At 41.0% G+C, this 27,912-nt stretch overlaps 1 protein-coding gene across 5 annotated transcripts in view; it reads right to left on the bottom strand.

Moving 5' to 3' along the window:
- The window catches only part of SLC35G1 (solute carrier family 35 member G1), a 34,426-nt gene extending 18,846 nt beyond the window's left edge, over positions 1–15,580 (bottom strand). For 2 of the 5 annotated variants that reach the window (XR_006164941.1, XM_042788676.1), the window contains exons 1-3: positions 15,304–15,580; positions 11,034–11,214; positions 10,169–10,541 (exon numbers count right to left, since the gene is read on the bottom strand). Coding sequence is in view for 4 of the 5 variants with exons in the window: in XM_042788676.1 (XP_042644610.1) it covers positions 10,169–10,541; positions 11,034–11,214; positions 15,304–15,580 (831 nt within the window). In the remaining variant the exon portion in view is untranslated. Of the gene's footprint in view, positions 1–6,494; positions 8,084–8,725; positions 10,542–11,033; positions 11,215–15,303 lie in introns of those variants that run through there. The other 3 variants (XM_042788672.1, XM_042788666.1, XM_042788658.1) reach the window with 3 other exon arrangements.
- Between the last annotated feature and the right edge of the window lie 12,332 nt (positions 15,581–27,912).

The raw sequence follows: 27,912 nt of genomic DNA, 5'->3' as shown, positions 1-27,912 counted from the left end.
CTGGCATGCTGCTGGGGCGTTGGCCTGCACAGTAGTGACAACGAATGGGGGACACCTGGGAACTCAAGATCACAAGATTCTCCTCGGAGGGTCTGGAGACTCCTTACAAACTTTAGAACTCTGAACTGTCATTTGGGTGTTTCAACATCAACACTGGTATCAAAAACTTGTTCATGTAGTATCAGATTCATTGTATGTTGTGGGTTCATTGTAATGTTTAGAACATAGCATGGTGAAACCTGTATTACATTCTGTATTGCATACTCTGTTGTTACAATTGCGGACACTTTTAAAACTGTAAGGATGGTTTTCTTGCTACATAAGACTGAATAAGATTGGAACATGGACTGACAGACTGGTTACGAGACTTGGGAATTTGGAAAATGGACTGATGATGGTTGCAAATCTACAAAACTTGGAAATTACTAAGTGGCTGAAAGCTTTGTTGATGCACAGACTGGCAATGCCGATTGTCATTATGATTGTCATGATGGTATTGGGGTCTGTGTGGAAATGCTTTATGAATGCTATGATTCAGACGTTAAAAGGAGTCTGGATTGTCCAAAAAAGAAAAAGGGGGAAAACCTGGTAGGAATTTTTTTTGCGAGGGGATCAGGGTTATGCACTGATCCTACAGGGTTTGGACAATCCAGGCTGGGTCTCTGAGCAGAAAACTGCCCCGTGGTAATCCTGCCCTTCGGGTCACCTGGAAGGGCAAGAAGGAGGAAGTCAAGCTAGTGCTTCCTTCCTGTTTGAATGCCTGGATACACTAACCACAAAGTAGATTTAGTTTGTTCACGCGTGCTAACGATGCAGACCTATCACAGCACTTCCGGGTGCGTGATAAGTGCCTTTAGCCAATAGATTGTGAGCTTGCATGCTTAAGTTGTGCCTTCTCATGTATTAAGAAAATCTTTGAACGAACGTTAGGTCAGGTTCTGCTCCTACAAAAAGGGGGAATTGTTGGAGAATGGCTCAGAGACAAGGGTCCTGTGCCTTTAGCCAGTAGATTGTAAGCTTGCATGTTTAAGTTGTGCCTTGTCATGTATTAAGAAAATCTTTGAATGAACGTTGGCGCAGGCTCTACTCATACAAAAAGAAAAAGGGGGAATTGTTGGAGAATGGCTCAGAGACAAGGGTCCTGAGCCCACCGAGCAATTGTATGATCAGAGCCTGCTCTAGCTGCTGATGCTGAGCCTCACTAGGGTTTGCCTGCAGCTGCTCACAGCTGCTGATACAAGAGGAATGTCAAGGACGCTTCAGCCCTGTGTACCGTGGTGTGTCGAAAACAGGTTAAGGGGAATTAGGAATAGTGGTCTGAGAAACCCAGTGTTATGATAACGGTGGTCTGAGAAACATTGTGTTACGGTACCGTTGTGTATCGAAAACAAGTCAAGAGGAATTAGAAATAGTAGCATGAGAAACTTAGTGTTATGAGAAGCTTGTGCCGTAAGCTAACTGCAAGTAGGTGGACCGTGCGAATACGACCCTTAGAGCTTAAGCCAATCAGCTAGTGACTAGTAGGCATAATTAGTAGAAGGATTATAAAAAGCTGTAACAAAAATCAATAAACTGAAGCACACTTTATCACTCATACTGAGTCGGCTACGTTCTTCCTCCTTGGCCTGGGTCCTCGGCTCGCCCAGCCCGGCAAGTTTTGATTTCTCCATTCATCCTCTCAACCTTTCCCGAACTTTGTGGATGCCATGGTGTATGGTATTCCCACTTAATACCCAAGCTTTCGGTTAGATCTCTAACAATTTTTGACACAAAGTGTGTTCCTCTGTCCGAGTTGATTACTTCAGGCACTCCATATCGCGGTATAATGTGTTCAAGTAACACTTTAGTAACTTGGTTAGCAGTTGCCCTGGAGGTAGGAAAAGCCTCAACATAATGCGTTAAATGATCCACCATTACTAATAAATATTTGTAACGCCCTACCCTAGGTAGTTCAGTAAAATCCACTTGTATATGTGAGAAAGGTCTGTATGCCGGGGAACGTCCTCCAAGAGGTTTTTGTCTCATGTTGTTTCGATTAACCTTTCGACAGGTCTCGCAGGCTGCCGTGACTGTCTTTGCTATGTTATATACGCCTATACAGGCAAACTGTTGATTGAAATGATCAACTAATGCCTGGGTTCCCCAGTGTGTTTTGCTGTGTATTTTTGAAAATATTTCGAGTGCTATGCCTTTTGGCAAGACTTCCCTCCCATCTGGCAATATGTATTTACCCTCTTGTTCCTTAGCTCCCATTTGTTCTAGTTTTTCCTTTTCTGCAGACTCAAAGCTCAAATTTTTACTAACAGGTACTTGTTGTACCGTCAAAATCGTATTATAATTGCCTGCCACTCGTTTTGCTTCTGTATCAGCTGCATTATTTCCCCTAACTTGATAACTTGTACCTCGCTGGTGTCCCTTTATATGTACAACTGCTATTTTATTCGGCATTTTCAATGCCCCCAGAACTCGACGAATTAATTCCGGGTGTATCAGTTCTTTTCCCTGCGAGTTAACAAATCCTCTTTCCTCCCATATTTTTCCAAAAGTGTGTACTACCCCGAACGCATAGCATGAGTCTGTATATATGGTTCCATCCTTTCCCTTCAGTGATACTAATGCTTTCCACAATGCATACAGCTCACAGGCTTGAGCCGACCAGCTGGCACTCAGGGGGCCTGATTCTATTGTCTTAAATTCTCCTTTTTTCAACTTAACGACGGCATATCCGGACAATCGTTTACCTTCTACTATTCGTGATGATCCGTCTATAAATAATACTTCCCCACATTGTAGTTCTTCTTCTTCTAGGTCTGGCCTAATACGTGTCTGCTGTTCAATTGTTTGGAAACAATTGTGCAATAGTTCATTACCTTCTCCTGGGTACAAAAATTCAGCGGGATTAACTGCTCCAATAGTTTTTAAAGTTAATTTAGGGGATTCTATAAGTATTCCTTCATATTCCAATAATCAACTATCTGTAAGCCATTTTTCTGCTTTTTGTTGTAACACTCCTCTTATGTTATGAGGCGCATATAGGACAATTTCCCCATTAAAGGTAATACGTTTTGTCTCTTCAAGTAATAAGGCAGCAGCAACAATGATCTGTAAACAACTTGGCCAACCCCTGCTCACAGGGTCCAACAGCTTTGATAGGTATGCCACCGGTTTCTTTTGTCCGGCCCATTCCTGAGTTAATACTCCGAATGCCGTTCCTTCATGTATGTTAACAAATAAATGGAATGGCCGCTTTAAATCTGGCAGACTTAAAACCGGTGCTTGACTTAGCTCCCTTTTGAGACTGGCAAACTGCTCTTGATCCTGAGGGGTCCACTTGGGTATTTTGTCTTTAGACAATTGTTCATATAGGAATTTAACCTTAAAACTGTAGTTCTCTATCCATTGTCTACAATATCCAAATAGCCCTAATGCCTGACGAATTTGCCTCTTAGTGACAGGCATAGGTAATTCCAGAATTCCTTTAATGCGCTCTGGATCCAATATCTTTTTGCTGTTAAACAAATAATGCCCCAAATATTTCACTTTTTCCTCCACAAATTGTAACTTTTCTTGTGATACCCTTAGTCCCTTTTGTGCAAGGAAGTTTAGGAGTCGAATGCTTTCTTTTCTTACATTCTCCTGATTATTCCCTGCTATGAGCAGATCATCTACATACTGTAAAAGCACATTTCCCGTTTGTACCTGGTATTCCTTCAAGAGCTCTTCCAAGGCCTGGCCAAACAGATTAGGGGACTCAGTGAACCCTTGGGGGAGCACGGTCCATCTCAATTGCTGTCTACGGCCTGTCTCTGTATCTTCCCATTCAAAGGCAAAATAATCACGGCATTCTTCTGCCAGTGGACAGGCCCAAAAGGCATCCTTTAAATCAGCCACACTATACCAGGAATTATGGGGTCCTAGCTTGCTTAGCAGTGTGTATGGATTTGCCACTACAGGGAACTGGGTGATAGTTCTTTTGTTTATTTCCCTTAAATCATGCACGAGCCGATATTTCCCATTCGGTTTCTTTACAGGCAGAATGGGGGTGTTAAAGGGTGACATACAAGGCTCCAAGATTCCTTGTGCTAATAATCGATCAATTTCTGGTTTCAATCCTCTCCATCCTTCTAGGGATATGGGATATTGCTTTATCCTCACAGGTATGTGGGGTTCAGAAATTTGGATTTTAATCGGTGGGATTTCCAGTCTACTAATTGTGTCCGGAGAATACCAGACATTGGGGTTAATTTGATCATCCATGGTCAAAGGATAAGCAAACACTGTTAGTTCTTGATTTTTCACTTTAATTTCTAATTGCAATTCAACAATTAAATCTCGCCCTAGCAGATTAAATTCTGCTTCAGGGACGAGCAAGAGTTCACCCATTCCAAATTTATTTTCAGTTTCGAATATTACATTTTTGATTTTGCTTACTTTAAAGGGTTCTCCTTTTGCCCCAATTACTTGTACTTTTTCAGGGGAGATTTTACATCCCTCGGGTATTTGTCTAATAGTCGATTTTTCAGCCCCAGTGTCTACTAAAAAGGTGAACTCTTGTTTATGGGGACCTATTTTTAATTTTATCAAGGGCTCATGATGACTCCAGTCCCCTAAAATATAGAGCCCCTGACTTTCCTATTCCGTTTTTGATATTTCCTCATCCCTGATCCTTTCTCTGCAACTCCTCTTTATATGTCCCTTCTTTCCACAGTAAAAACAAAATCTCTGTTCCTTCTTTACTACTACGTTCCCCTGTTTCGTTTCAGCAGATCTGGGTTCATTTGTCCGCCCTTTACGATCCTCTCTGACCGCTGCTACCATCATTTTTATTTGTCGCTTGCTGCTCTCTTCTTCTCTCCTTACATATACTTTCTGAGCTTCCCTCAATAATTCATCTAACCCTCTATTCTGCCAGTCTTCTAACTTTTCAATCTTCTTTCTGATATCCTCCCACGATTTTGCCACAAACTGAGTTTTGAGGAGCGCTTGCCCTAAAGGGTCATCTGGATTTACCCCGGAGTACAGCTGAAGGGCTTTCCTCAGTCGTTCCAGCCACTCAGTAGGGCTTTCATCTTTCTTTTGCATTTCATTAAATGCTTTATTGATGTTCTGGCCACGGGGTACTGCTTCTCTAATCCCTTGAATTACTATAGTTCTTAGGTCCTGCATATGAGTTCTATGCACCGGATCCTGATTATCCCAATTAGGTCTTTGGAGTGGCCATTTAATATCTGCTTGAGGTCCCTGAGCATGTTGAGCATCCCACAATCTCATTCCTGCTCGTCTAATCATGTCTCTTTCCTCGGTAGTAAATAATTGACCAAGGATAGATTGCATTTCATCCCAAGTATAAAGGTTTGGTCCCAAAAATTGATCTAATCTTTCCGCCACTCCGAGTGGGTCCTCAATTAGGTTTCCCATCTCGGTTCTTTTAAAATCTCGTAGGTCTGCCGAGCTTAGGGGTACAGAAATATATCCAATCACAGGTTGAGGTCCCCCCATGGGCATTTCCCTTAAAGGATACATCTGAGCTGCCCCTTTTTGACTTCTAGTCACGCGTCTAGGAGGAGGGGGAGACCCTTGTTCTGATTCTGGTGGGGGAGTGGGCGCTCTGGGGACCTCTGGAGGGGCTGCGGGAGCAGGCGGGGGAGCGTAAGGAGGGGGAATTAGAAGAGTTTCATCTAACTCTTCCTTCTTTTTCTTTTGTTTAGTTTTTATTTCATTCAGCGGGTAAAGTCTAGCTCTCGGTTTCTCGAGCCACACTTCTGCATATTGACTCTCCTCCAGGTTAACGGATTTTTTACTATTAACCCAGAGGTTTAATTGCTGTCTTACCCAATCTTCTTCTGACCCATAGACTGGCCAAAAGACATGTTTAGAAATCTTCTTCCCTCCCCATATCTTAGTACAATATTCTATCATCTTCTGCTTATCTTTCCCTAGGGTTCCAGGGAAGTATTTCCAGTTGTCTAAGATGTATGCCAGAGGGGTATTCTTAGGTACAGTGGGTACCCTTCCCATGGGAGTCGAAGGCTTGCTGCCCTTCGCCCCCATCTTCTGAATTATCCACAAACACACTCACTCGCTCCCCTTGTTCCTGGCCCAGTCCCTCGCGGGAAATGGGAAACGCAGTACTTAAGAGTCCGCACTCGCTTGGTTCAGTATATCGAACCTCTCATTCACTATAATTCAGGAAACCCAATCCCGCCCGAACGGTAAACCCGCGAATAAATCCGCAATATACTTACGCGTCCTGCGTCTTCATCCGGACTCCTGTGCACAGAATTTTATGGGATTTTACCGGTTTTTCCTTTGCTCATTATTCTAGAATTTAGGTTCGTCGGTAAGGTTGGGGTGGGCTATCAGTCGCAGGGCCGCGGACTGCCGTGGGGCGCCTCCCCGGAGGACAGATGTCCACCACTCCTTATCCGAGTCACGGCACCAGAAATTGTTATAAATTGAGACCACAATGGATCGTAATCCAATTAAAATTTTATTAATTATAGCAAGTAGAATATGAGCAAAGACAGCGCTGGACGGCAGGGGAGTCTGCGCTCCGCCAACTGCCGTGCTGAGTAGGTCAGACTGTCCCTTTTTATACATCCTGACTCCCGCGTTCATAGAGTGGTGGAGATACTCTGCGCATGTTCCAACTGTTGCTAGGGGGTCGTTTTTTTCCTCCTGGTGGATGTTGAGGCTGAAGCAAGGAGTCCTCCCTCCTTTGTCCCGCGGCCGACCCCCCACTTTCATGTCCTTATACGGAGTTGTTTTTCTTACTTTTATCAGTTTCCTCGGAACATCCCGCGGTTTGCGCAAGCAGCGTCGGCCATGTTTGCACAAGCAACATCTGAGTTAATAGCTGTTTGCCTTAGCGATTTCACATCCTTTGTTATCTGACCTTTACATTTGGTTTAGTATAAGTCTTAATAAACAATATCCTAGTCCATAGTTTCTCACATTTAGGAAGATTTAGAAACAGCAAAAGGAAGTAAGGAGATGGAGTCCATAAGGAATACCTATAGGTTTGGACAAAGGAAAAAAAAAAAAAAAAATCATCTGGGGTTTTTGGCACTACAGGTATGGGAATATACCGAAAGAGTTTCCACAAGAACTTGTGAAAAATATTACCAATCACTGTATCAGGTTGTTGATTTCATCTTATTTTCTGCATTTACTTATGTGTTAAGGGCAGGAAAACAGTCCTTTCTTCAATAGTCTGTTCTGCTCTACTAAGTTTAAGCAAAATTCATTGAAATCCTATGACCTAAATATGTTTTGATATAAGCTTCCACCTTATTTTTATTTCGTACTGACAAAGCAGCATTCCTACACTATAATTTGTACTATTAGATAATTCCCCTCCCTAATGTTTTCACACTGTCATCAAGTTCAGGCTACTATGATTTTTCCCTCTCCAACAACCTTACTAAAAAGTTATGTAGATGGATCAGCTCCCAGGGCCAGCTCACCACACAACCACATAAGCACAAGCTGAGCCAACAAGAGGGACCAAGACTAGCAGACAATCCAAGTTTACATCAATCTGAACTGCTTTGGAACCATACCTTTGTAAGTGTCAATTGAAATACATGCATATTAAACATGAAGCAAAGCAGTGAAAGATGCAGTCTATCTTCCTTCCCTCATTCCCCCAAAAACTGCTGCTCAATGGCAGTGATGGCTGAGAAGCAGAAGAAACAATCCCAGTTTACAAATTTAACTATTAAGCAAAATGGATGCCAAACCGGAATTTTATTATTACATCAGGCTTTAAAGAGATGTGAAAGCAGTTTCATACTATTCCTGCCCTTGTCAGCAGCAGCTGAACTTCAGCCTTCAGGAAAAGCAGTGAATGAGCAGCTACAGCAGAAACTGATTCTACCACTCAAGTGGAATCTGCTTGTATCCATAAACATATATGGATTCAGGGTGCTGGTTTACACACAGAATCTTGCACAAAGATGGTTCCTAACATCCAGATGCTTCTCAAAGTAGTGTACACATTCCAGTCCTCTTGGACTCCAGTTCCCTAGATCTGCCCTGCCAGGATGCAATGCTTATTGGCAAAAGATGTATGACTAGACATCTATAAATCAAAATAAGAAAACATCTGTCATCTTCAGTGATTTTGAAAAAACAAAAACAAAAAAACCACAAAACAAACAAAAAAAACCCAAACCAAAACACAGAAAAAAACCCCACAACAACAAAACCAAACCAACCCAAAGCCAAGTATCAAGTCTACAGAACACAGCATTCTCCTTTAGAAAAACACTACTGTGAGCACATAACCGAAAAACAGCTCATGATACGACGGACCAAATAAAGATCCAAGTTAAAATTTTCTTTAAGCACTACTGAAACAAGACTCAAAAGTACATAACACTCCATTTTGAAAAATCCCCCTACCTGATACCAAACATATATTCCTCCTCAAATGTGAAGGATGCTAAGATCAGTAACACAAGCCTTTCTTCTTAGTATTTGTTGCTATCAAGATAAAGCCTACAAAAGTGGGAAGATGTGTAAGAGAAGTTACTAAGTCCAGATTTACAAGGGTCAGCTGGAAACACGGGCCTGAAGCTGCCCACCAGCACTGCCTGATATAGTGTGGATGCCTCCAGTCCACCCTCCCACCAAGCTCTTCTCAAATCTGTTCTGTAGAATCTCTGCTATGACCTCAGCCAACCCGCATTTTAAGTGAAACTGCAATTGCTCTGCATTCTTGTAAATTCTTTGGAAACAGGCAAATGCTTTATTGTAAATCTGCCTAACTTTATGAAGGCCAAGATGCCTTAAACTTGGTCTCATAAAGATCTTTTGTACAAAAGAATATGAACAAGAGTCATAAGCAGCATTTTAAACAACCTATATTAAATACCTAAAAAATATAATCTTTTGCATAGAATAAAGAAAAGTGCAGCTACAGCATAACATTCCTTACCACAAGAAATGGCTAATTTACAAGTGGTATGCAATTAACTGTTGTCTCTCATCACTGAGACTGCAGCAACTAAATACATGTTTCTTGGGAAAAATCATATATAAAAAAAGGGATTAGTTTGGTTCATTACGTCTGTAAAGCAAGTACAAACATGTAAAATTAATTTTAAAAGAAAGCAAAGCCGATAGATAATTTTCACAAGTTAATTTTCTCTTGATATTACTTGGCAAGATGAAATAGCCTTTGTTGTTTTAGAATTCAAATTAAAAATAAATCCCCATTTGGCATCTTTTTGTGAAAAAAAAATATATAAATAGAAAGCTTATAAATTTGCAAGCTTTATCTGTTCTACAAAAGTTGGATGTTTATAGCACTATAACTCTTCATTCCCTTCTAACTTTTGTACTGCAATCCCTCTGCTAATCAAGTAAAGAATAGCATTAAATAAGCCTGGGAGGCTAATTTCCACTGCTCAGAAGAATGGAGAAAGGGTCTAAGTAGTGGAGAAATAGGAATTTTAGGAAAATAAAAGCCAAAACACTACTGTCCACTTTTGATAGGAAGCAAGCAACTTTTAAATATCTTTCTACTTCTCATATTTGCATGCCTAAATATGAAAGAGAAAAGCATATACCTAATCACTTGTTAAAACATCTTCAATTTTGGTTTGTTTGTGTTTTGTTTTTGTTTTGTTTTGTTTTGTTTGTTTTTTAATCAACTTATTTTACTGGATATAACTTGGTACAATTTGATAGATGAGATATTTAAAATAAATAAAAATAAATATTGTATATATATTTCAAGATTGCTTGTTTCTGTAATGAATTTGTATCTGTACTGTTAGATTTCATTTTGTTTAGCTTTTTTCAAGCTTTGTCGCCACTTACGAATGGCAGTTCCAGAACTACTAGCTACTACACAAAGGGCACCACCCACAGTCCACCAAGTTGGTAGATGATTGAGAAAAAGAATTTGTAAAATAAAAGCAAACACCACATCCATTGTTTTCATTATGGCTACAGGTCCAGCTTTCTCTATCTGTAATGCTTTTGTGAGAAATATCTGACCCCCTAACCCTAACAAGCCTATTAATATTAGAAGAACCCTATCTTTACCACAGTATGGTAAACGCCATTCGTTCATAACAAATAATGCTATAACACATCCAATTAAACCAATGACTGCATAATACCAAATTGACAAAAAATAATGCACAGATTTTCCCACCTTCCTTAGTATAACAAAAGTTGAAGCTCCAGATAGTGTGCTTGTAATTGCTGCTATAGTTCCTTTAAGGTGATCTGTATAACTTCCTTCAATCCCCGTAACGTCTGAGCCAAACAGAAATGGTGGTCTGGCAATAAGAACCACTCCAGTGATTGCGAAGAGGGTAAACAGAAGATCCCAAATACTGTATTTCTCTTTGAGAAAGATCCATGCCAGCAACGATGTAAAAACAGGACTGCTAAAAGTTATAACTGTGGCATCAGCTAGTGGCATGACTTGGAAAGCATAGTAGAGAAGAATCATTGCACTAGAGCCAAGGAATCCTCGGAAGAAAAGAAAGATTCTTTTACCTTTTGGTCCCAAAAACCCTGTTCTGAAAAATAGAAATATCACATTAATGTCACTGGCTTGCTTATTTCATGACCAGCATCCAATCACATTTAAATGTACACACCCTTCTAGATGACAGACTCACTTCAAATATCAAAACATTCTTAACTGTCTGATCACAGACCAATTTATTCCCATCACCACCCCCTAGACACATTCAGAGTCTTGTTCATCTAGCTATTAACTTTTTGCTTGCAAAATAACCCAAGAGTATCTGCAAATTACCTTTTATTTTATAAGAACACCACTTCATGGAAGATCAATACATTTGATATAATCCCTGTAGAAGCCTCAACAATTCAGGGAGTCAAAGACTTTCAATTTTCTGAATTGTATTAGGAAACTATCAACTAATCCAAAACAACTCAGTTATGCAATTGAAGTCTGAATTAAAATAATATTGCAATCTGATTTAAGTGAGTGATAATTCTAGATCTATTTTTAAGAAATAACTTTAAACATTTGCTACACTTACTTGTAGTATATTAAACCAGGAAGAACAAATGCCATTTGGAAAACACATCGAAATGCACTCACTTCCACTGAATGCACATCTTCTATTTTTTTAAGAAATAAGGAGGCCACTGAGAAAAGGAAGGCAGACAGTACAGTATAAAACAGACCAAGTCCTGGACACGCAGCTTTCTTCTTTGTTCCTGCAACAGATAAACTCCAGTTAATAATGATCTATTAGAAGATTTCTCTGGTCAGGCAGCTCCACATACTACAGTGCTCCACACATTCATAGCAATTCTTGTGGTAGAAGACAGGAGAAGCAACAGAAACAAATGCAAATACTACATTTATTTACTAGACATAGCTTGAAAATATGTTTCACTGACCACCATAAGTATCCTTTTTTTTCTTAAAACAGGAGATAAGAGATGAACCGTAGCACTTCTGATACAAAACTTCTCACAGGTTGACATGAGTTGGTAGGCTTTACTTCCTGGAAGCACCAGGCTAGTTTGGGCGATTCACTGTAGGACCAGTCGTATGATTCTGACCATTGCCCAAGGACCAGCAAATACAACTGACTGCAAAATGGTCATGGTCAGATTCTGAAACACTCAAACTTACTGCCTTGGGAGTCATCTGATTATTGGGTAAGTTAACTAAGGTTCATAAGAAGCACTTTAATTTCTCACAAATACACACACATAAAAACTGTGTGCAGAACCTCACTTTTGTTACACTTTTGCAGCTAATTCACCCTAAATTTTACCTAAACCTACTTAAGTTTTATATAACATCTTTGTCTTGGTGTAAGAATCCAAATATTTTCTTCAAATAAACATCAAATACACATTTTTAAGCAGAAAAAATTTCAGTGACTAATTTTAAAACATCATAGGCCTGCTTAAAGCACTAATACCTATCACAATTCCATGAAGACCTTAGTTTCACCTTAGCTTATGCTTATTTATCAGACTTTCTCTTCCTGAAGTAGTTTCCCAAGTCTAATAGTTTCTATTTAAGCTTCCCCATTGCCTCAGGCTCTCTACAGTACCATACTCTTCCGGGTTCCACTTATCTTCTCCACCCTCAACTATAACAAAAAAAAAAACAAAAAACAAAAAAAAAAAACAAAAAAAACAAACAACCAACCAAAGAAAGAAACAAAAAAAAAAAAAAACACAGAGAGGGTGAACTTCTACTGACCTCAACACTGTCTCCAGATAAACTAGCCTTTTGTGTTACTGCTTTGCTGCATAAGAGGAAGTCTTTCCGCTGAACCTAGAGGTGAACACCATGGAAAAGAGAACCCATCTGAAAATTTGAATGGGATGTTGTTACCTCACTATCTCTTTTCTTTCTGTCTGCATAAAATATTGGAAATTGCCTTTTCCTCTACAACACCCTCTAAAGATAAAAGCGAGAACTCCATGTCCCTGAAGCAGTGTTTTGATAAAAGGGTACCTTATCTCACATTACTGTGAGAGCCCATGAGCTTTATGGATCCTCTAAAACATTATCAGCAGGGTACTGATGTGAGTTGCTTAGCAACTAAATGTGGTTTTGAGGGTTTTTTGGTTTATTTTATGTGTGGGTTTTTCTTTTAAATTAACAAAACTTGTCACAAACCATTTTGATCCTCCTTGAGATCAGCATTCAAGGCTGAGAAACTGCATCTTACTAGATAGTGTGTATAACATTGGTTCTGACTTTAACAATTCTAGACACCCAAGCTTTACAACTACAATCAGAACTTAAAGTAGGCAGAAGGCCTGCTTTTCAAGGAATCTAGCCACACTACAGCTGAAAATAAATTACAGTTTCTACTAGAAATACCGTATTTAGCAACAGCCACTTATATAAAGGTGACTATAAAAACTACTACCAGCCAACACTGGACTGGGACATCTACCAACTATGAAACAGAGCAGATTTAAAAAATGTTCATGAATTATGTAATGTCCTAATCCACAGTCAAGCAACAGCACTACAAAATCAACAATGTCTCTAATATTAAAGCAAAAGGAATTAGACTGGCCTATAACTGAAATGAGAAATCCAAACCCAGGCTGGCTGATGGATGAACACAGCACAAGCAGAACTATTACCTTTTATTTCAGGCATGATAGGTTGTCTGATTACTACAGAATGAAGCCAATCTAAATAATGGAAGTGTTGAAATGGAAAACCAATCAAATTAAAGCAAAGTAAGTTGAAGAGATCTTATATGCAGAAGTAAGCTTTGGATTTGAAGGAACAAATTAAAACCACAAGGAACTCATTTTTGTAAGCTACCCAATATACCAAGCCTATCAGAAACAGTATCTTGTAATACTAGAATTTAAACCATCAACATCTCATATTGCCAAAGCACGTACCCAGTGCAGTGAGAAAGTGTTTTATTTCCTTTTAAAAATAAAATGGCATGAGTTCTTCCACCAAAAACAAAAAACAAGAATTACACACCTGATGAGTACTTATTTCAAAATACATTGTTAGGTCAAGATAACATTCCTACCCCACAAAATATTAAGCCTCCAAACACTAGCCCAGCACCACCAAAATACTCAAGTACTTATGTTTTTTTTAGAAAAGTATAGCAGTCTGAAAATAAAAAAGTCTTCTTTTTAGAGCAGCTACAAATTTGAGAGTTGGTTTTCCAATTTTATTCCCTGTCCATCTCTACACATAAGGCTTTCAAACAATCTTCAACTCCTAAGTCCTAGCCAAATGTCTCCCACTGCACACCATCTTCTGTGTAAGTTGTTGTTGTGTTTTAATGCCATGCTTTCTTGCAAACAGCTTTTATACTTGCAAAATGCATCCAGTGAAGAAAATCACACTTCTCACACACATGCATCTTGAGAAGAATAGCAGAGGCATAAGAGTACTGGCTATGAGAAAGGTGGACAGTGAGAAGGTAATTTTCCCAGACCTTCAGGAAACCCAGAAGAGGATGATCCATTCTTCACACCATAAGAAGCAGAACAGCTCTCTCACAGACTTCAGGAAAGCACCAGGATTACAACAGCCTGTGTATGAACTAATCATGGTCACGCAGACAAGATCTAGGCATGATTCATAAAGTTCAGCCATTGAGTCAATTAACACTTTGCTAGACAGACTTTGAAAAAAAAAACATTTTTTTTTTGGTGAATAAATGCAAGTTTCTCAGGATTTCAAACACTGTTTTTGTTGTGGGATTGTGGGGTTTTTTCTGGGTTGTTTTTTTTGGTTGGTTGTTTTTTTTTTCCAAGCTTTCCCTTAGAATTGATATTAATGTGAATTTCACTGGTGAAGTACTCTATCTCTTCTGGCCTCTCCACAGCTCAGTAGCTAACAAAGACTGCCAGTTCATCCACTTTCTGCCGGAAATGCAATAGTCCATATTTAGTAAGAAACACATTTTCAGTGAAGTTGTTCAAAACCTGCTAAAGTACTTCAGCTAACAACTTCAAAAATTATTTTAAGATGGCATTTATGTTTTAAAAGGAAGCCCCATCAAACATACAAAACCGCGTTCCATACTTCGCAGTAAGTTTGTGGCTTTAACAATTCAAAATGACCAAGAAGTGAAAAGCAGATTAAGACAAAGAACACACTCACAGTAAAGTCAGGTAAGAATTACCAAAGAAGTCATTGCTGCAAGTGTATGGGCTCATCTCAGCACTCACGCCCCTTCTCAATGTACTTAGCGCCGGAACTTCACACTGCTAGAAAGTACCTCGATTTGGCCAAACCTCTCGGGTCTTACTTTAAAACTCCGACAACAGGAAGCACTGCTTTCCCGAGGGATAATCGCTACCGAAGCTCTCTCCGAGCACCAGCCCGCGGCGGGGGATGGCGGTGCGCGGCCGGGGGGGCCCCGAGCGCTCTGCCCGCTCCCGGGGCGGGGCGGGGGGAGCACCGGGGGCCCGGCCGGGCGTACGGGCCAGCGCCAGCCAGGAGGTCGTGCCTGCCGCTTCACTTAGTTTCTTCACAGGGGGCCGGCTCGTCCGGTGCAGAGGAGGAAGGAGGAGGAAGGTGTCGAGGCCGCACACGCTCGCAGGGGCCGGGAGTGGCCGGGCTGGGGGGCGGCCGGGCTGCAGCCCGCGCAGGTGCCGGGCGCCCTCTGCGGCCGCCCCAGCTCGCTCCGCGCCCCGCCGCCCCGCGCGGTGATCCCCGGTGCCCTCGGGGCCGCTTCCTCTTCCTCCGCCCCGCCGGCAATGTCACCCCGAGAGCGGGGAGCCCAGCCGGGAGGGCGCTGCCCGCCCCCTGCCCCGCTTGCCAGACTCTTCCCCCCTCCTCACCAGGTGCCTTGCAGCAGCGCGGCCAGGACAAGCCCGAGCAGCAGCCACAAACGCGGCGCTCCTCGGCGCCTGCCGCCTCCATGCCAGGCGCCGGGCACAGGCAGGGCTGCCCCGTACCCGCACCGTCCTCCCGGCTCGGCGGCACCTCCGGCTCCTTCCCGCCCGCTGGCGGAACCGCGGCGGCCTCGCCGCCCTGAACCAGCACCATGAGGACGCCGGGCTGCCCGCGACGCTCCCGGCTCCCCGCAAGCCGGCAGGCACCTGGGCTCCTGCGCATGCGGTGCCACCGCCCAGCGCCACCCGGCTCCCGCCCTGCCCCCGCCCCGGAGCGCCGCGCACCCGCGGGGCGGGGGGCCTGGAGCAGGTCGGGGTTTAACCACCCCCACACCCGTCCCTCCGGGCCCCGCTGGGCAGCAGCCGGGATGCCGGTAGCGCTCCCGCGGCGGATACCTACTTGGAAGCCCGGAGGGAGCCCAACGCCCCTCCCGGGACAGGAGACAGCGCCCTGACCCTTCTTCCCCGGCGGGCCACCAGCCCGTGGTGCTCCCCCCCCCGAGAGGGACGCGGCGGAGAGCGGGGCGAGAGGCCCGGGCCGCGGCGGGGAGGAGCGAGGCTGCGGCGCCTCGGGAGGGGGAGCTCCTGTCTCGCCGGAGAGAGGAGCGGGGCCGGCCCCCGCCGGGGGACCGTTAGGCGCGGCCGGTGCTGCCCGCACCGCCCCCCCCGGCCCCCGCGGCGGCACCGGCCGCGCCTGCCACGACCCGACTCCCCGAGCCGGTGCGCTTGCGAGAAAGTGAAACTGAGGAAAGCGATGACGGAAAGTTATTCTGGGGGCGTCGTTGCGTCATCTGAGCGCCTGAAATAAAAATGTATGACTGCCGCTGTACACGGGATTGATAACAGTATCGGCTCATCAGCTTGCTCGTAGGCACGGTCTGCACCGAGATAATTGAGCTTTTACAGCTTCTCCACGTTCTGTGTGTCACAGTTCGAAATCCTACTGGTGCCATTTCCTCACCGATTTAAATAGCTCGGCTTTCCTTCGGTGGGCTCGTTAACATTTAATTGCCTTGTCAGTGAGCAGCAGCGGCGGCAGCATCTCTCTGTGGAAGAGCTGTTGCCTGCACCAGCTGCGTTCATAGAGGTCAAAATGGAGATGGGAACCTGGTGGGCTATTTAGTCATCACGTGTGCAAATGAAAAGCCTGACTGGATTGTTAGTAGGGTACAAAAATCATTTAACCACCTTCCAGTGTCATGTTTTCCTTAAAAAAAATAATGCTGTCTGTGACTTTGAGCAGGGGAATCACAAAGGGGAGCTGGTGCAAGGAAAATACAGAGCAGCCCCTTTTCCTTATCCATCAAAGAGTGCAGAAAAAAAGAAGCAGAATAAATTTCAAATGCTAACATTTAAAATGCCCTTTTGAGCCAGTAGAGCTGTTACCAGTAATTAAAAACAGGAGGAGTTTATATTCAAATAAAAGATTGATGCTCACACTAGTATTTTAGCTGAATAAATTAATCAGTGTTTATTTCTTTATTTTTAACAAGGGAAAATGTATAGCTTTAGCAAAATGAGTCCTAAATGGTAAATACAAGCTATTTCACACAACCTACTTCACGCTTCCCCTCAAGCTACTTCATAAAAGCTATTTCAAGCTTTCCTTGTCTCTGATTTAGTACATTTTATGGTCCATGCTAACCCACCAGAGGCCATAAGTTTTTCATTATCTCAGATCTAGCATTTGAGTAATATGACCAGAATGATTTCACAAATTATTCTTAACTAAAAATTAGATGTGTTATATCAATTATTTAAAAAGAGAAAATCAACTTAAAAGTTTGTATTGAAATCAGGATTAATTCTTTCTAAGGTTTACATTATCTGAATTCCTCTTGCTATAAACCAAGAAAGTAAGTAAATATCTGCTGCACTAGATATAAACCACTTCTATTAAAACTCCTATCAGCATAGTCCTCTACAAAGTCTATATTGAAAGCTCTACTAAATCTTTCTTCTGTGGAAACCGAATGGCGGCTGCATGTCCCACAAAGGGGAGAATCGGGCCAGCAAAATTTCCCAGACAGACACCCTTAATTAAGAAGTTACTTGTGCCTGATGCACTTCCCTGTCCCTCAGAGTTTGGTTTAATTTAGAGAGGGAGGCGCAAATAAACGTGGTGGCCCACTGCTTTCCCAGGAAACTTACCTCTCTCTACTCCAAGGCAGCTTTTACAGGTCACGGTTCCATGAATCACCAACATGAAGTTAGAGCTGTCCCTCCCCAGAGAATTTCTGGTGAAAGATAGTGGAGATTCTGCCTCTTTCCAGACAGCCTGGGGTGGCAATCCCGCCTGTCCCTAGGCAGAAGGCCCGGCCCGGCCCGGCCCGGCCGGTGGCCAGCAAGGGCAGCAGGCTTGCAGGGCACCCGCCCCCACAGAAGGGCCATCTTCACAGTCACTAGGTGAGCTACCGCTGGAGTCAGCAACAGCAGAAGCAGCTGGCTGACTGGAGTCTTCAGTGAGGAAAACCAGAGCCAAAACATTTAATCTATACTGCAGACACAGAAAAAAATTCAATGAGTTCTTACAATTTTTGGCTGTTTGTTTATATACTTTGTTAAAACGTGCAGATTATGTATTTATTTTATAATACTGCCTCTATAAAACCCAAAGTAAAATTTTTAAGTGCCACAATGCCAAATACTGTGCTGTAGAGAGTTTCGAAGAGACTCTCTAACAACCTCTTTTGCACCCCCCCCTCTGTCTGGCTTTGAAAGGGAACATCTAAGGGCAGTGTTTGTTTATGCCAAGATACATAAAGTGTTCTGTTTGCTTCCAGTCGAACTGCCAGGCTTGTCTCAGTTTGAGGGCTTCCAAGTTCTCCTTCTAAAGTACAGCCCTCTGGGTAAGGAGAGCACTTGCAAAATGACAGAAGAGTTACAGCTGCGCAAACTAACCAGTAGGCAAATGTAATTTGCAGTCATGCTGTCCTAGATTGGAAAATTAAGTAGCTGCATAAATGTGACAGGTCAATGTTTTATGCAGCCCTTTGAAGTACAGATTAAGCTTCACCTGTGTAATACTGTGCTCAGAACTAGCTGTTCCTTTCTCCAGCACATTGCCAGCTTGCAACCAACAGTAGAGCAGTAAGGACCTCCTATAGTATCTTCCCTGAGTGCAGAGTCTGTAAGAAAAGGCTTTAGTGAACTTGGCCAATTTAACCATTGAAAATTAAACTGCAGCACCAGCTAGAATAGTATTTATCTAGTTTCCATCATATCATAAGCACAGAGAGGGAGCAACCTTCTCCTGCAGTCACCAGTCTCCACACAGAGAGTTTTCTTGGGTTACTCTTTTCAAAGGAAGAATATTCTCATCCTCATCCAGAATTTAGATAGACAGTTTTTGTCATTATAAATGCCAGGAATAAGCCAGTGCTTCATGGCAGGTTGAGATACAGACCTGACAGGTACTTAGTAAAGTACTGTAATGAGTCACTGGTCTGGGTATGTGTGCCTGGTGAGGGATCCTTTGGTGCTTGGTTTCCTGCAAGTGCTGGCTCCTACTCCTCAGAGTGGCTTTTCAGAAAGTCTAACAGGCACAAATGACAAAGCAATTACATGAGTTTTGTGGATAACTGTGGGAGTTTTCTATGAGATAATAGAACGTTATCCACTATCACATCATTTCTTTTATTCACTGCTGAGATATCCTAATAAGCTTTTTGAAACACTGCTGCCCCTTGGAGGTTTAGTAAGAACAGAATAATATAAACCCAGGGAGCCCTGGAACTGAACTATCCCTTCCTCACCTCACCTAAGGGCAGCACTAAGGGCTCTGCACAGCACCAGCAGAAAAGACGGCAGACTGGATTCCTGGGTACTGCACGTGGGACACCCTGGTGACGTCTATCCCAGTTTGATCTTAACATAGCTGTGCCAGCACAGTTATGTACTGTTTAAGCTATAAAACTAGTAGAAGATTTAAATCAAAACAGCAATTCATATTGCTGGCTTTTATTCTGTAAAAATGCTAATTCTGTAAAACTGCTTTCAAGATCTTAATTTGGGATTTAAGTTGTCTAGCAATAAATTCATTAAAACTAATATAGGCTAATGCAAAGGAAGTAACACAATAAATAATAAACTTGCATTTGTTCCTTTCCTTCTGAAAAGGTTTTAACAAAAAAAGAGATAAGAATTACTTTATCAGCTTCTGAAATGGATCCAACTCTTAAGTGCATTGTAATAACCATTTACCTCTGCACCTGAATGCCATAAAACAGATGGTTATTGCAGCACCAAGGACTTTCATTGTCCTGGTCATTCATTCAAACTTCTGGCCAACCCAGAGTTGTTCAGGAATCATAGAATAGCTGAGGTCGATGGGCATACCTAGTGCGTTGAAAGGTTGTCTAGTCCAAGCCGCTGCTCATAGCAGGGTCAGCTAGAGTTCAGGACTGTGTCCCTTGGGGTTTTGAATATCTCCAAGGATGGAGACTGCACCACCTCCCTGGGCAACGTGCTTCAGTGTTCAATCACCCTTGCAGTAAGGAAAAAAAAAAAAATGTGGTTTTTATGTCCGTCTTATGTGCTAGAAGACACCCATATTTTTCAGCTTCCCTGTTAAGGTGTACAGTGAATGATACACAGTTTTTCCATCCCCACAAATTGCTTCCACATATACATGTATGACTGTTGTACAAGTGTTTAATCTTGTGTCATAGACTATGTTCAGAGTATCACAGTTTTCTTCCTCCTTAGTTGGTGGTTATACAGTAGCTAACTGATAGAGGAGAGGATGAACAGTAGTACTGATTTTGTTGATCATAAATGTAGTTGCCATAGGCCAAACCTCTGTAAATTTTGTAAAGCACTGTGGCAGGTGGTATTGGGGTATTTGCCCTGGTGCTCAGAGGAAACAGCAGCACGTGCTGTCTTACTGCAGTGAAGTTTTACACATTATTGTTATCATGTAACAATTATACTATGCTAAAAAGGCAAAACTTACTGAGTTAATCTCAATTAACAGAGTTTTTAATGGTGAATGTGTATTTACATACCCTGTGTGCCTCTCTCTCAGGTGCATGCACATACATGTGTATGTGCTTACACTGTGACACAGTGGAGGTAATGAACAGAATTCCTACATGTTTCAAACTAGCTTGATGAAGCATACATTGTCAAGGCTACGACTTATACTTCTTTAGGAGAATCTGTATTTTGAGTATGAACTTGGCAAAACAACCAATGTGAAAGCCTGAATTTGGAACAATCTCCTTTCTGGCAAAAGAAGTGTGGGTGGTGTTTTGTTCAGGTGTATTGTTTCATCTGGTTGGTTGAGGGTATCTGAGTCCTCACTATATGTAAAAATTTTCCAGGAAAGTGTATATAGTTATTATTTTTTTTATACTGGAGGAACATGGATTCACTGTAACACAGTAACTCTCATAATTCCTTTTTCAGTTGTTTACTGGGGCCAATTTAAACAGTGAAGAGCTTGCGACCTTGGCATGTTCCCTTTCTCTTACTGTACTTTCTGTCCTGATTTGTCAGTACTATTGCTAATAATGCAGAACATTATGAGATTAGCTGTAAAACTAACTAAAGCTCTGTTCCCTTTGAATAACTTGTTACTCATATCATAAAGAGCAAGATCATCCAGTGCATACAGAAATGAACAGTGCACAAAAAGAAAATAGAGAAAATGAACAAAGAATCCATGAGAAAGAAACAAACAAACACTGATGGCATGTGATATACAGAAGAGAGGAAATGAGCATGCTAGCATTTATGTATGCATTGCCCTAGGTAGGTGCTTCTCCTGGTAAGCATCTCCTATGGTAGTTACTTACATCTAGATATTTCCAAAGTGAAATGTTTTGTTTTGGAAATATCTAAATTTAATGTTACAACATTTTCAGCCCCCCCAACATCTTTTTCATCTAAAATTATTTCCCAAATCCAAATCAAAAAATCATGTCTGGCAGTTTTGATAACTTTACTTGTTTTTTTCTATCTCTTCCTTGGAGGAGTTCTTGAAGACCACCTAAGATCTTGTCCTGTTATTTGGTGCAAATTTCCACTTATGTACAGAAGAGATTACTACATAAGCTTGTTCAATGCAGCTGCCAAAGCCAAAAGTCTTGGAAGAGAGAAGGGCAGATATTCTTTCAACTATAGCTAGAGAAAACAGGAATAGGCATCAGGTATCAGTTACCGTTCTGCAACATGCTTGACTAGAAATAATGTAATAATGAAATATATGTGCTTTCTAAATTACTCAGAGAATTAGTAGTAGACAAGGGCAAGTATTTTTTTCTTTCTTCATAGCAGTCAGCACTGCATAGAAAAGAGAAAGAGAAATAAAAATTATATAACTTTAAAGTTTGTGGTGATTTTCCAGAGACTTCTTTTCTGGCAGGCAGTACAGTGCAAAAATCAGGCAGTAGAAATACAGCTTGAATGCCATTGAGTGTCAGAGCTCCCAAGGAGGAGTGGAGGAAGGTGGAAATTGCTCATAGTTGCCTCTGATCACTTTTGCTTGTTTGGTTTTGTTCTGCTCTTTAATGGCATTTGTGGCTTTTAAAAAAAGATCATTTGGTCAATTATATTTTTTCACTGTCACCTTCGCTGATTTTTTACAGCAATAGGAATGACTGAATGCGTAGTTTATCTTTGTGGAAGGGGGAGGAACTATTTCAATCAGCTGCATTTCTTGGCACTTACACAGTACATTTCCTATTCTGCAAGCTATCTGCCCGGGGCTGCTCTGCAGGGCAGGAAGGGGGAAATTTCCCTACTTGCAACTCCTATGAATTATTAAGCGTTCATGTACATGCCTTACTTGAGGGAGATTATTCTTCCTTGGCTTCTGCTTTTCCCCAGAACAAAAATTGCATGCAATGTACATAAACTTGTCACAGGTGATGGATCAGTATCAATGTATTGGGACTCTATCATACATACATACATACATATATATATGAATGATATTTATATAAAACATATTTATGTTCTGTATTTATATAAACATATGATATATATAAAACACTAACATGATTCAGCCTGTGCACCTCTCATTTTGTTGTGACATGATCGTGCAATGTCTGATCCTCTCAATTTGCTTGTACTGGTATGTTCAAATGGGAATGATCTGAAATGCAACCCTAACTCTTGTTGTTATGGAAGGAAAACCTTGCAGCACAGGTTTTAAAACCCCTTCCATTTGTCAGAGTCACAGATAAAGGTGGGGTCTTTTTTGTTTCCCTTATTTTTTAAGTGAAGTCAGTGCTCCTTCATTACCTCCAGGAGCTGCAATGCAGATCAGCATTCCTCGTTATGGAAAAAAACCCTGCTGCTTCCATGCATGCAGAATGTACTGATTCTAGGCATTCTGCTGTCCACAAGAATATGAATATTTCCTTAAGGCAGAAAGCATGGTTTCTTTTTCTTCCTTGCTGGAGGCAGAAAGGTTGTCCTGGGAAATCATTGTGCTGTATTTCTCACACTCTTTTTTCTTTTTTTTTTTTTTTTTTTTTTTTTCATAAGCATCACTTCTGGCCAAGTAGACAGGACATTGGAGCACACAATCCCTGGTCTAACTCCGAATGGTTATTTTTATGTCCCTGTAACCTCAGCTAGCTCAGATCCTGCTAACAGTGCCAGTATGGCAGCCCCTCAGGAATGGGCTGACCAAGCTTTGGCAGAGCGTGCTGATCTCTGCAATCTGTTCCTGGCTCCACAGCAAGTGGACACTAAGCGAGCTTGGGTTTGATGACACACGCAAACTGATTGCTCCCTCTGAAATACCAGCACAACTGGGAATGTTCTGAAATGCAAGAGCTGGCATCCTCAAGACCCTGCTGAGTAGTCCTTGTCTCTGGGAGGAGTGCCTCCAGTCTGGGGCTGTACTTAAGGAAATTGTCACCGTTGAGGCACACATGGAGCTTGTTCCCTTCTTCCAAGAGCAGGTTCTGGGCTGCCTGTTCCTTGCACAGGCACAGGGAGGGCTACAAGGTACTCCCAGACAGGGAAACAGAACTCTGCAATTTACTGTCTTAAGAAAGCTCTGGTTGTATACAGTGATGTCAGTGTAGCATAGTTTATTTGTAATAGTCTTGCCAGGTCCACTTCACAGTTCATGCCATTGAATTAACTGATTATTTTGCAATTTTACCTAGTTACATTTATGCATACTTCTAGACAACAGTCACAACCACCCCACTAGTAGGATTTTTTGAGAAGCAGTTGAAATTAGCTTCCTTTTCTCTTATTCTTAGATCCTTTTGATAGTGTCACTGCTCTCAAAATAACTTTACAGAAATCCTGAAATTAGTTGTAATTCTGGAACAAACATTCATTTCCTATTTGGTTCAAGCTAATACAGTATGATTATTGTACTGCTGTTGGATTTTGATGTACTCCAGCACCCAGTATAAAAAGGCAGAACTTTCCTAACAGCTGCTGTATCAGATATTATTTCTTGGCCTCAGCCTTGAAGTGAGTTTTGTTTGAAGGAGTTACTATTATCTCAAATACTGCTAAGGAAAATTAGAGATAGGGTTTAAGACTGGACTAGTGCCAGAGAATGTCAGCTCATATGGATTATTTGAAAGCAGTGGATTTTTACTGATGTTTGCAGTTTATAATCCAGGTAGCCGGTGCCTTCAAAGACAAACATTAAAAGGATGTTCTCTTTTCGGTAATGTTCTATCAGAAAATTTAGGCATTCACAGGTGCAATTAAACTGTCCAAAACCAAACAGATTTCCTGATCACAAACTATTGTTTCTGTTCCAGCTTTGTCCTTTTTCTTCCTTTGTTTTGCACTCTGGAGCAACGTATTTACCGGTGTTTTTCCTGAATGGGCAGTATCAGTATGTTATTGTATATGGAGGACAAAAGCAAGCAGGATAGGGGTTTCAAATTTCACAGTTATTTGGAAATTGTGAAAATTCAGGTTGTTTATTTCTCTGTTTGTTTGGTTTTTTTTTTGCCAAAATTGGTGATCTGTTCTTGTGTTTTAGAAATTACTCCCTCACAGGGCAATACTATTACCTGGTTAACTGCAAGGTACTTTTCAACTAATATTTCTACAGCTCTAATATTCAACTCTTAATAATAAACTTATAAAAAGTCTGAGTTCTGCTCTTCCCAAGGGAGTCTATGGCTGTCAGGACTTACATAGCTGAAGCCAGCCAAAGTTGTGCAATTACATTTTCAAGTGCTTGCAGATAGTTTGCCAAAATTTTCTAATTGTTGACATCCTCAAAATATATGTTGCCAGTATCTTCCAGATTTTTTCAGTGTTCATGTTCTCAGTATTGTAAATGCTTCTGAACAGCTAATTCATATGTACATCTTATGTATTTTATTTTGTGAGTCTCAGCAACAAAGTTGAGCTAATTCCTGAGCAATGTGTCTCAAGGACTGAAAATAGCAAATGCCACACAGGAGCACATGCATTATCCAGCTGCTTGGCTGTCCTCTTGTGCAAAATGTCTAGAGCCAGATGCTTCTGACAGAAGTGCAAAGAACCTTCTCTTTCCTAATAATTAGAAATTATTTTAAGTACTAAAAAAAGATAAATCAATTTTTTATGTAATTTGTCCATGTTTGACTGTTTTCTGAACGTTATTGTTCTCAACATCTGCATTTTGCAGTCACTCTGCAGTCTGGTTTTTGAGATGGCTGCATCAATACTGCATGCAGTATCTCAGATGAGGCAAGAGCATTTGCCATAACATGTAGTGTTGTATTCTCCCTGCTATCCTGCACATGTTGTAACATTATTTGCTTTTTCCTGTAGCTGTATATTGAGATCAGTGTCTTGCTGAGTTATTCACAGCAATGTCAAGTTGCCTTTCTTTACTGCTAATTTTAAACCTTATGAGCATTTCTTTCCTTTGTATAATATTTTGCATTTCTGGATGCTGAACTTCACTCATCAGCCTGTCCCACTTGTTTAGTTACCTACTTTCTTGTGAAATTTTACACTTCCATTTTCAATTATCATTTCAGATATTTGACCAGATATCACTGTGGATCCGCTGATTATCCCATGAACTTCTTATAAAAATAGACACGATATTTGTTACTTCCAGTTCTTTTGCACATAAATGGTTTTTAATGAAGGACTGTGTATTCTTAGCAGATCAGCCTGTTTATTCTGAAGCTCTTTCAGCATTCTTGGATATTCACCATCTGGGCAGGTTGACAACTTGCTAACATACTGCTGTCGCTATCCAGGCCTTCGAACAGAAAGTGAGAATGGGTCAGAAAGTCTTTTTTCAATTGAAATAATTCAGTAGGAAGCGTAAAGTAAGGCTGAGTTGAAAACAACTTTTGAGAATTCAAAAATTGATTTGACAAATGGGAGATTTGGAACAGTAACGTAATTATTGCCATCATCCACTTTAGTTTATTTGGAGAATAAATAAACAATTATATGAATATAAATATGCATATTTGGGGGAAAATTGCTTTCTACTGTAACAAATTTGAAGACAGAAGTATTACACTAGCATAACTAATTGGAGAAATTCTAAGTCTCAAAGCACAAATAGAACACCACTTCTGTATAGCACACTGGAGGTCTTTGTAGCTATAGTTCATTTCAGGAAAATTCCTGAATAGGAATAGGGTTAGGTTGGCCTCTGAGTATTTTGTTTAAGTGAACTATAAACAGAGACATGCCTGTAACACCAGCCATTAGAATTCAGAGTCACCAGTTATGAAGAAAAGTTGCTATCAGCAGTAGGTCAGGCAGCATACTGCAGCTTGGTCTTGAGGAATCCAACTCCCCAAAACCTCAACATTTATCAGTTAGCTCATGACCACAAAATGATGTTTAGCCATTCTAATCAATAGGAGTCTAAATCACGGCTTTACTACCACACTCAGGTCTCCAGATCAGCAGGTATGAAAGGTAGCTGCAAGTGTTTGCAATGCATATGAGCAAACCAGAACAAAAAACAGCTAGGCAGGGGGGAGGCATTAACAGCTAACTGAACTGAGTGTTTGGGTTTGCATTTTCCATCTGCAGGCTTAATTTCTGTCCAGCCCTGGCCTTTTTGGTGGGCAGTAGCCTGCTTACTGCTCCATTTGTGTCACCACTGTTGAGATCGATGTAACAGAGAAATGTCAAAAGGAAAAATTGCCACAAATTGAGATCATGGGTGTAGCCCATTGAGTTTGTAAGCCTCTTGCTGTCTTTTGCAAGAACTGAGTGATCATCTGTTTTTCCAGGGGTCCCTGATGAGGACAAACACATTATGTGTTTCATGGTAAGGAGAGTATTTCCTTGAAAGGGAAGACACCAGGACTCTTGAGACTTGCTGTGGAGTTCTGTTCTGTCCCTAGTTGTAACATTTTGGGCATGGTGACTTCTCTGCTTTCTCTTGATGCTATTGTCAGTAGTGTTCATCAGCAGTCTGAAGACTGTTTGTTACTTCTATGGTTTAAATATTTTTTATTTTCCATTGAATACTAACACAATATATCGTAATGTTCATATACATAAATACAGCTGACATTTAGCTTCCTGCTAGAACATATCAAAGCATATCACACATATTATTAACTATGCTAACAATGGTTTCCCATTCTCAAGTGTACTTCGAATGGCTGTTATCACCCCTTCAAATAAAGTTAAAAAATAAAAATAAGATAATTAAGAGAAGTTATAATTAAAATGCAACTCCAAAACAATAATACAATTTGTCCCTATTTCTCTTTGTTCTGTTACCTTGCAGAACAAGATTTTTCCTTACTGAATTTTCTTCTTAATAGGAAGAATACATTTTGGAATATTTTTTCAATGGAAAATAAGTAAAACCAAAAAACCTGCAAGTCCTAGACATTACAACAGACAAAGAAAAAAAAGCTACACACTGTGTAATATCAGGTATTCTGGATGTAATTTATATATCCCTTCCAGCGTAGAGAAGTATATATTCTTTTATATTTGTGCTCCATTAAAAATATAATGTAGTTGTAGGAATAAAATACAATTCCATTAACAGTTTTTTCTGTCTTAGACATTAACATGACTAAGAAGTATCAAGGATTAGCAGTATCCATTAATAACCTTCAATACTGTCTTCTGTAATACTTTTAGTACTTTACATACTCCGTCAGTCATAAATGAAATGATTGGGAAGTTTAGAAAATCCATTACAACCACAGAAGACAACCAGTCAGCCACAAGTAACATAGACTTTGCTGAAAGAAATGGATATTTTTAAAAAACGTTTAAAAAAAGTATCAATATATATATGATAAAAAGTTCTGTTTTAGTTTTCTTCTGGCACTTCCACTGATACCAGAAGGAATACTGAGCAGAGAACCAGGATGGAATATGGTTTTATGCTCAGAGCAGCTATTAAAATGTCCAGTCTCTGAAATTAGGAAGAAACAGCACAGGGAGCCACCTAATGAGCCTTTATGCTCTGCTACGTTAAGGATTATGAGTTCTGTTCTAAAAATACCCCAATTCCTTATGTGATGAAATTATATGCTATACTTGCACACTAAGAAACCGGCTATAGTTGCTGTGAATCTCCACCTGAAATAAATTGACTAGAGAATGAGAATTTTAAAAGAGAACAGA

The sequence above is a fragment of the Tyto alba genome, unplaced genomic scaffold, assembly GCF_018691265.1.
Source record: "Tyto alba isolate M040663 unplaced genomic scaffold, T.alba_DEE_v4.0 Super-Scaffold_1, whole genome shotgun sequence".
In the NCBI taxonomy this organism is placed as follows: domain Eukaryota; kingdom Metazoa; phylum Chordata; class Aves; order Strigiformes; family Tytonidae; genus Tyto; species Tyto alba.
Note: the sequence above shows the minus strand (reverse complement) of the source record. Positions and strands in the feature narration are given on the sequence as shown.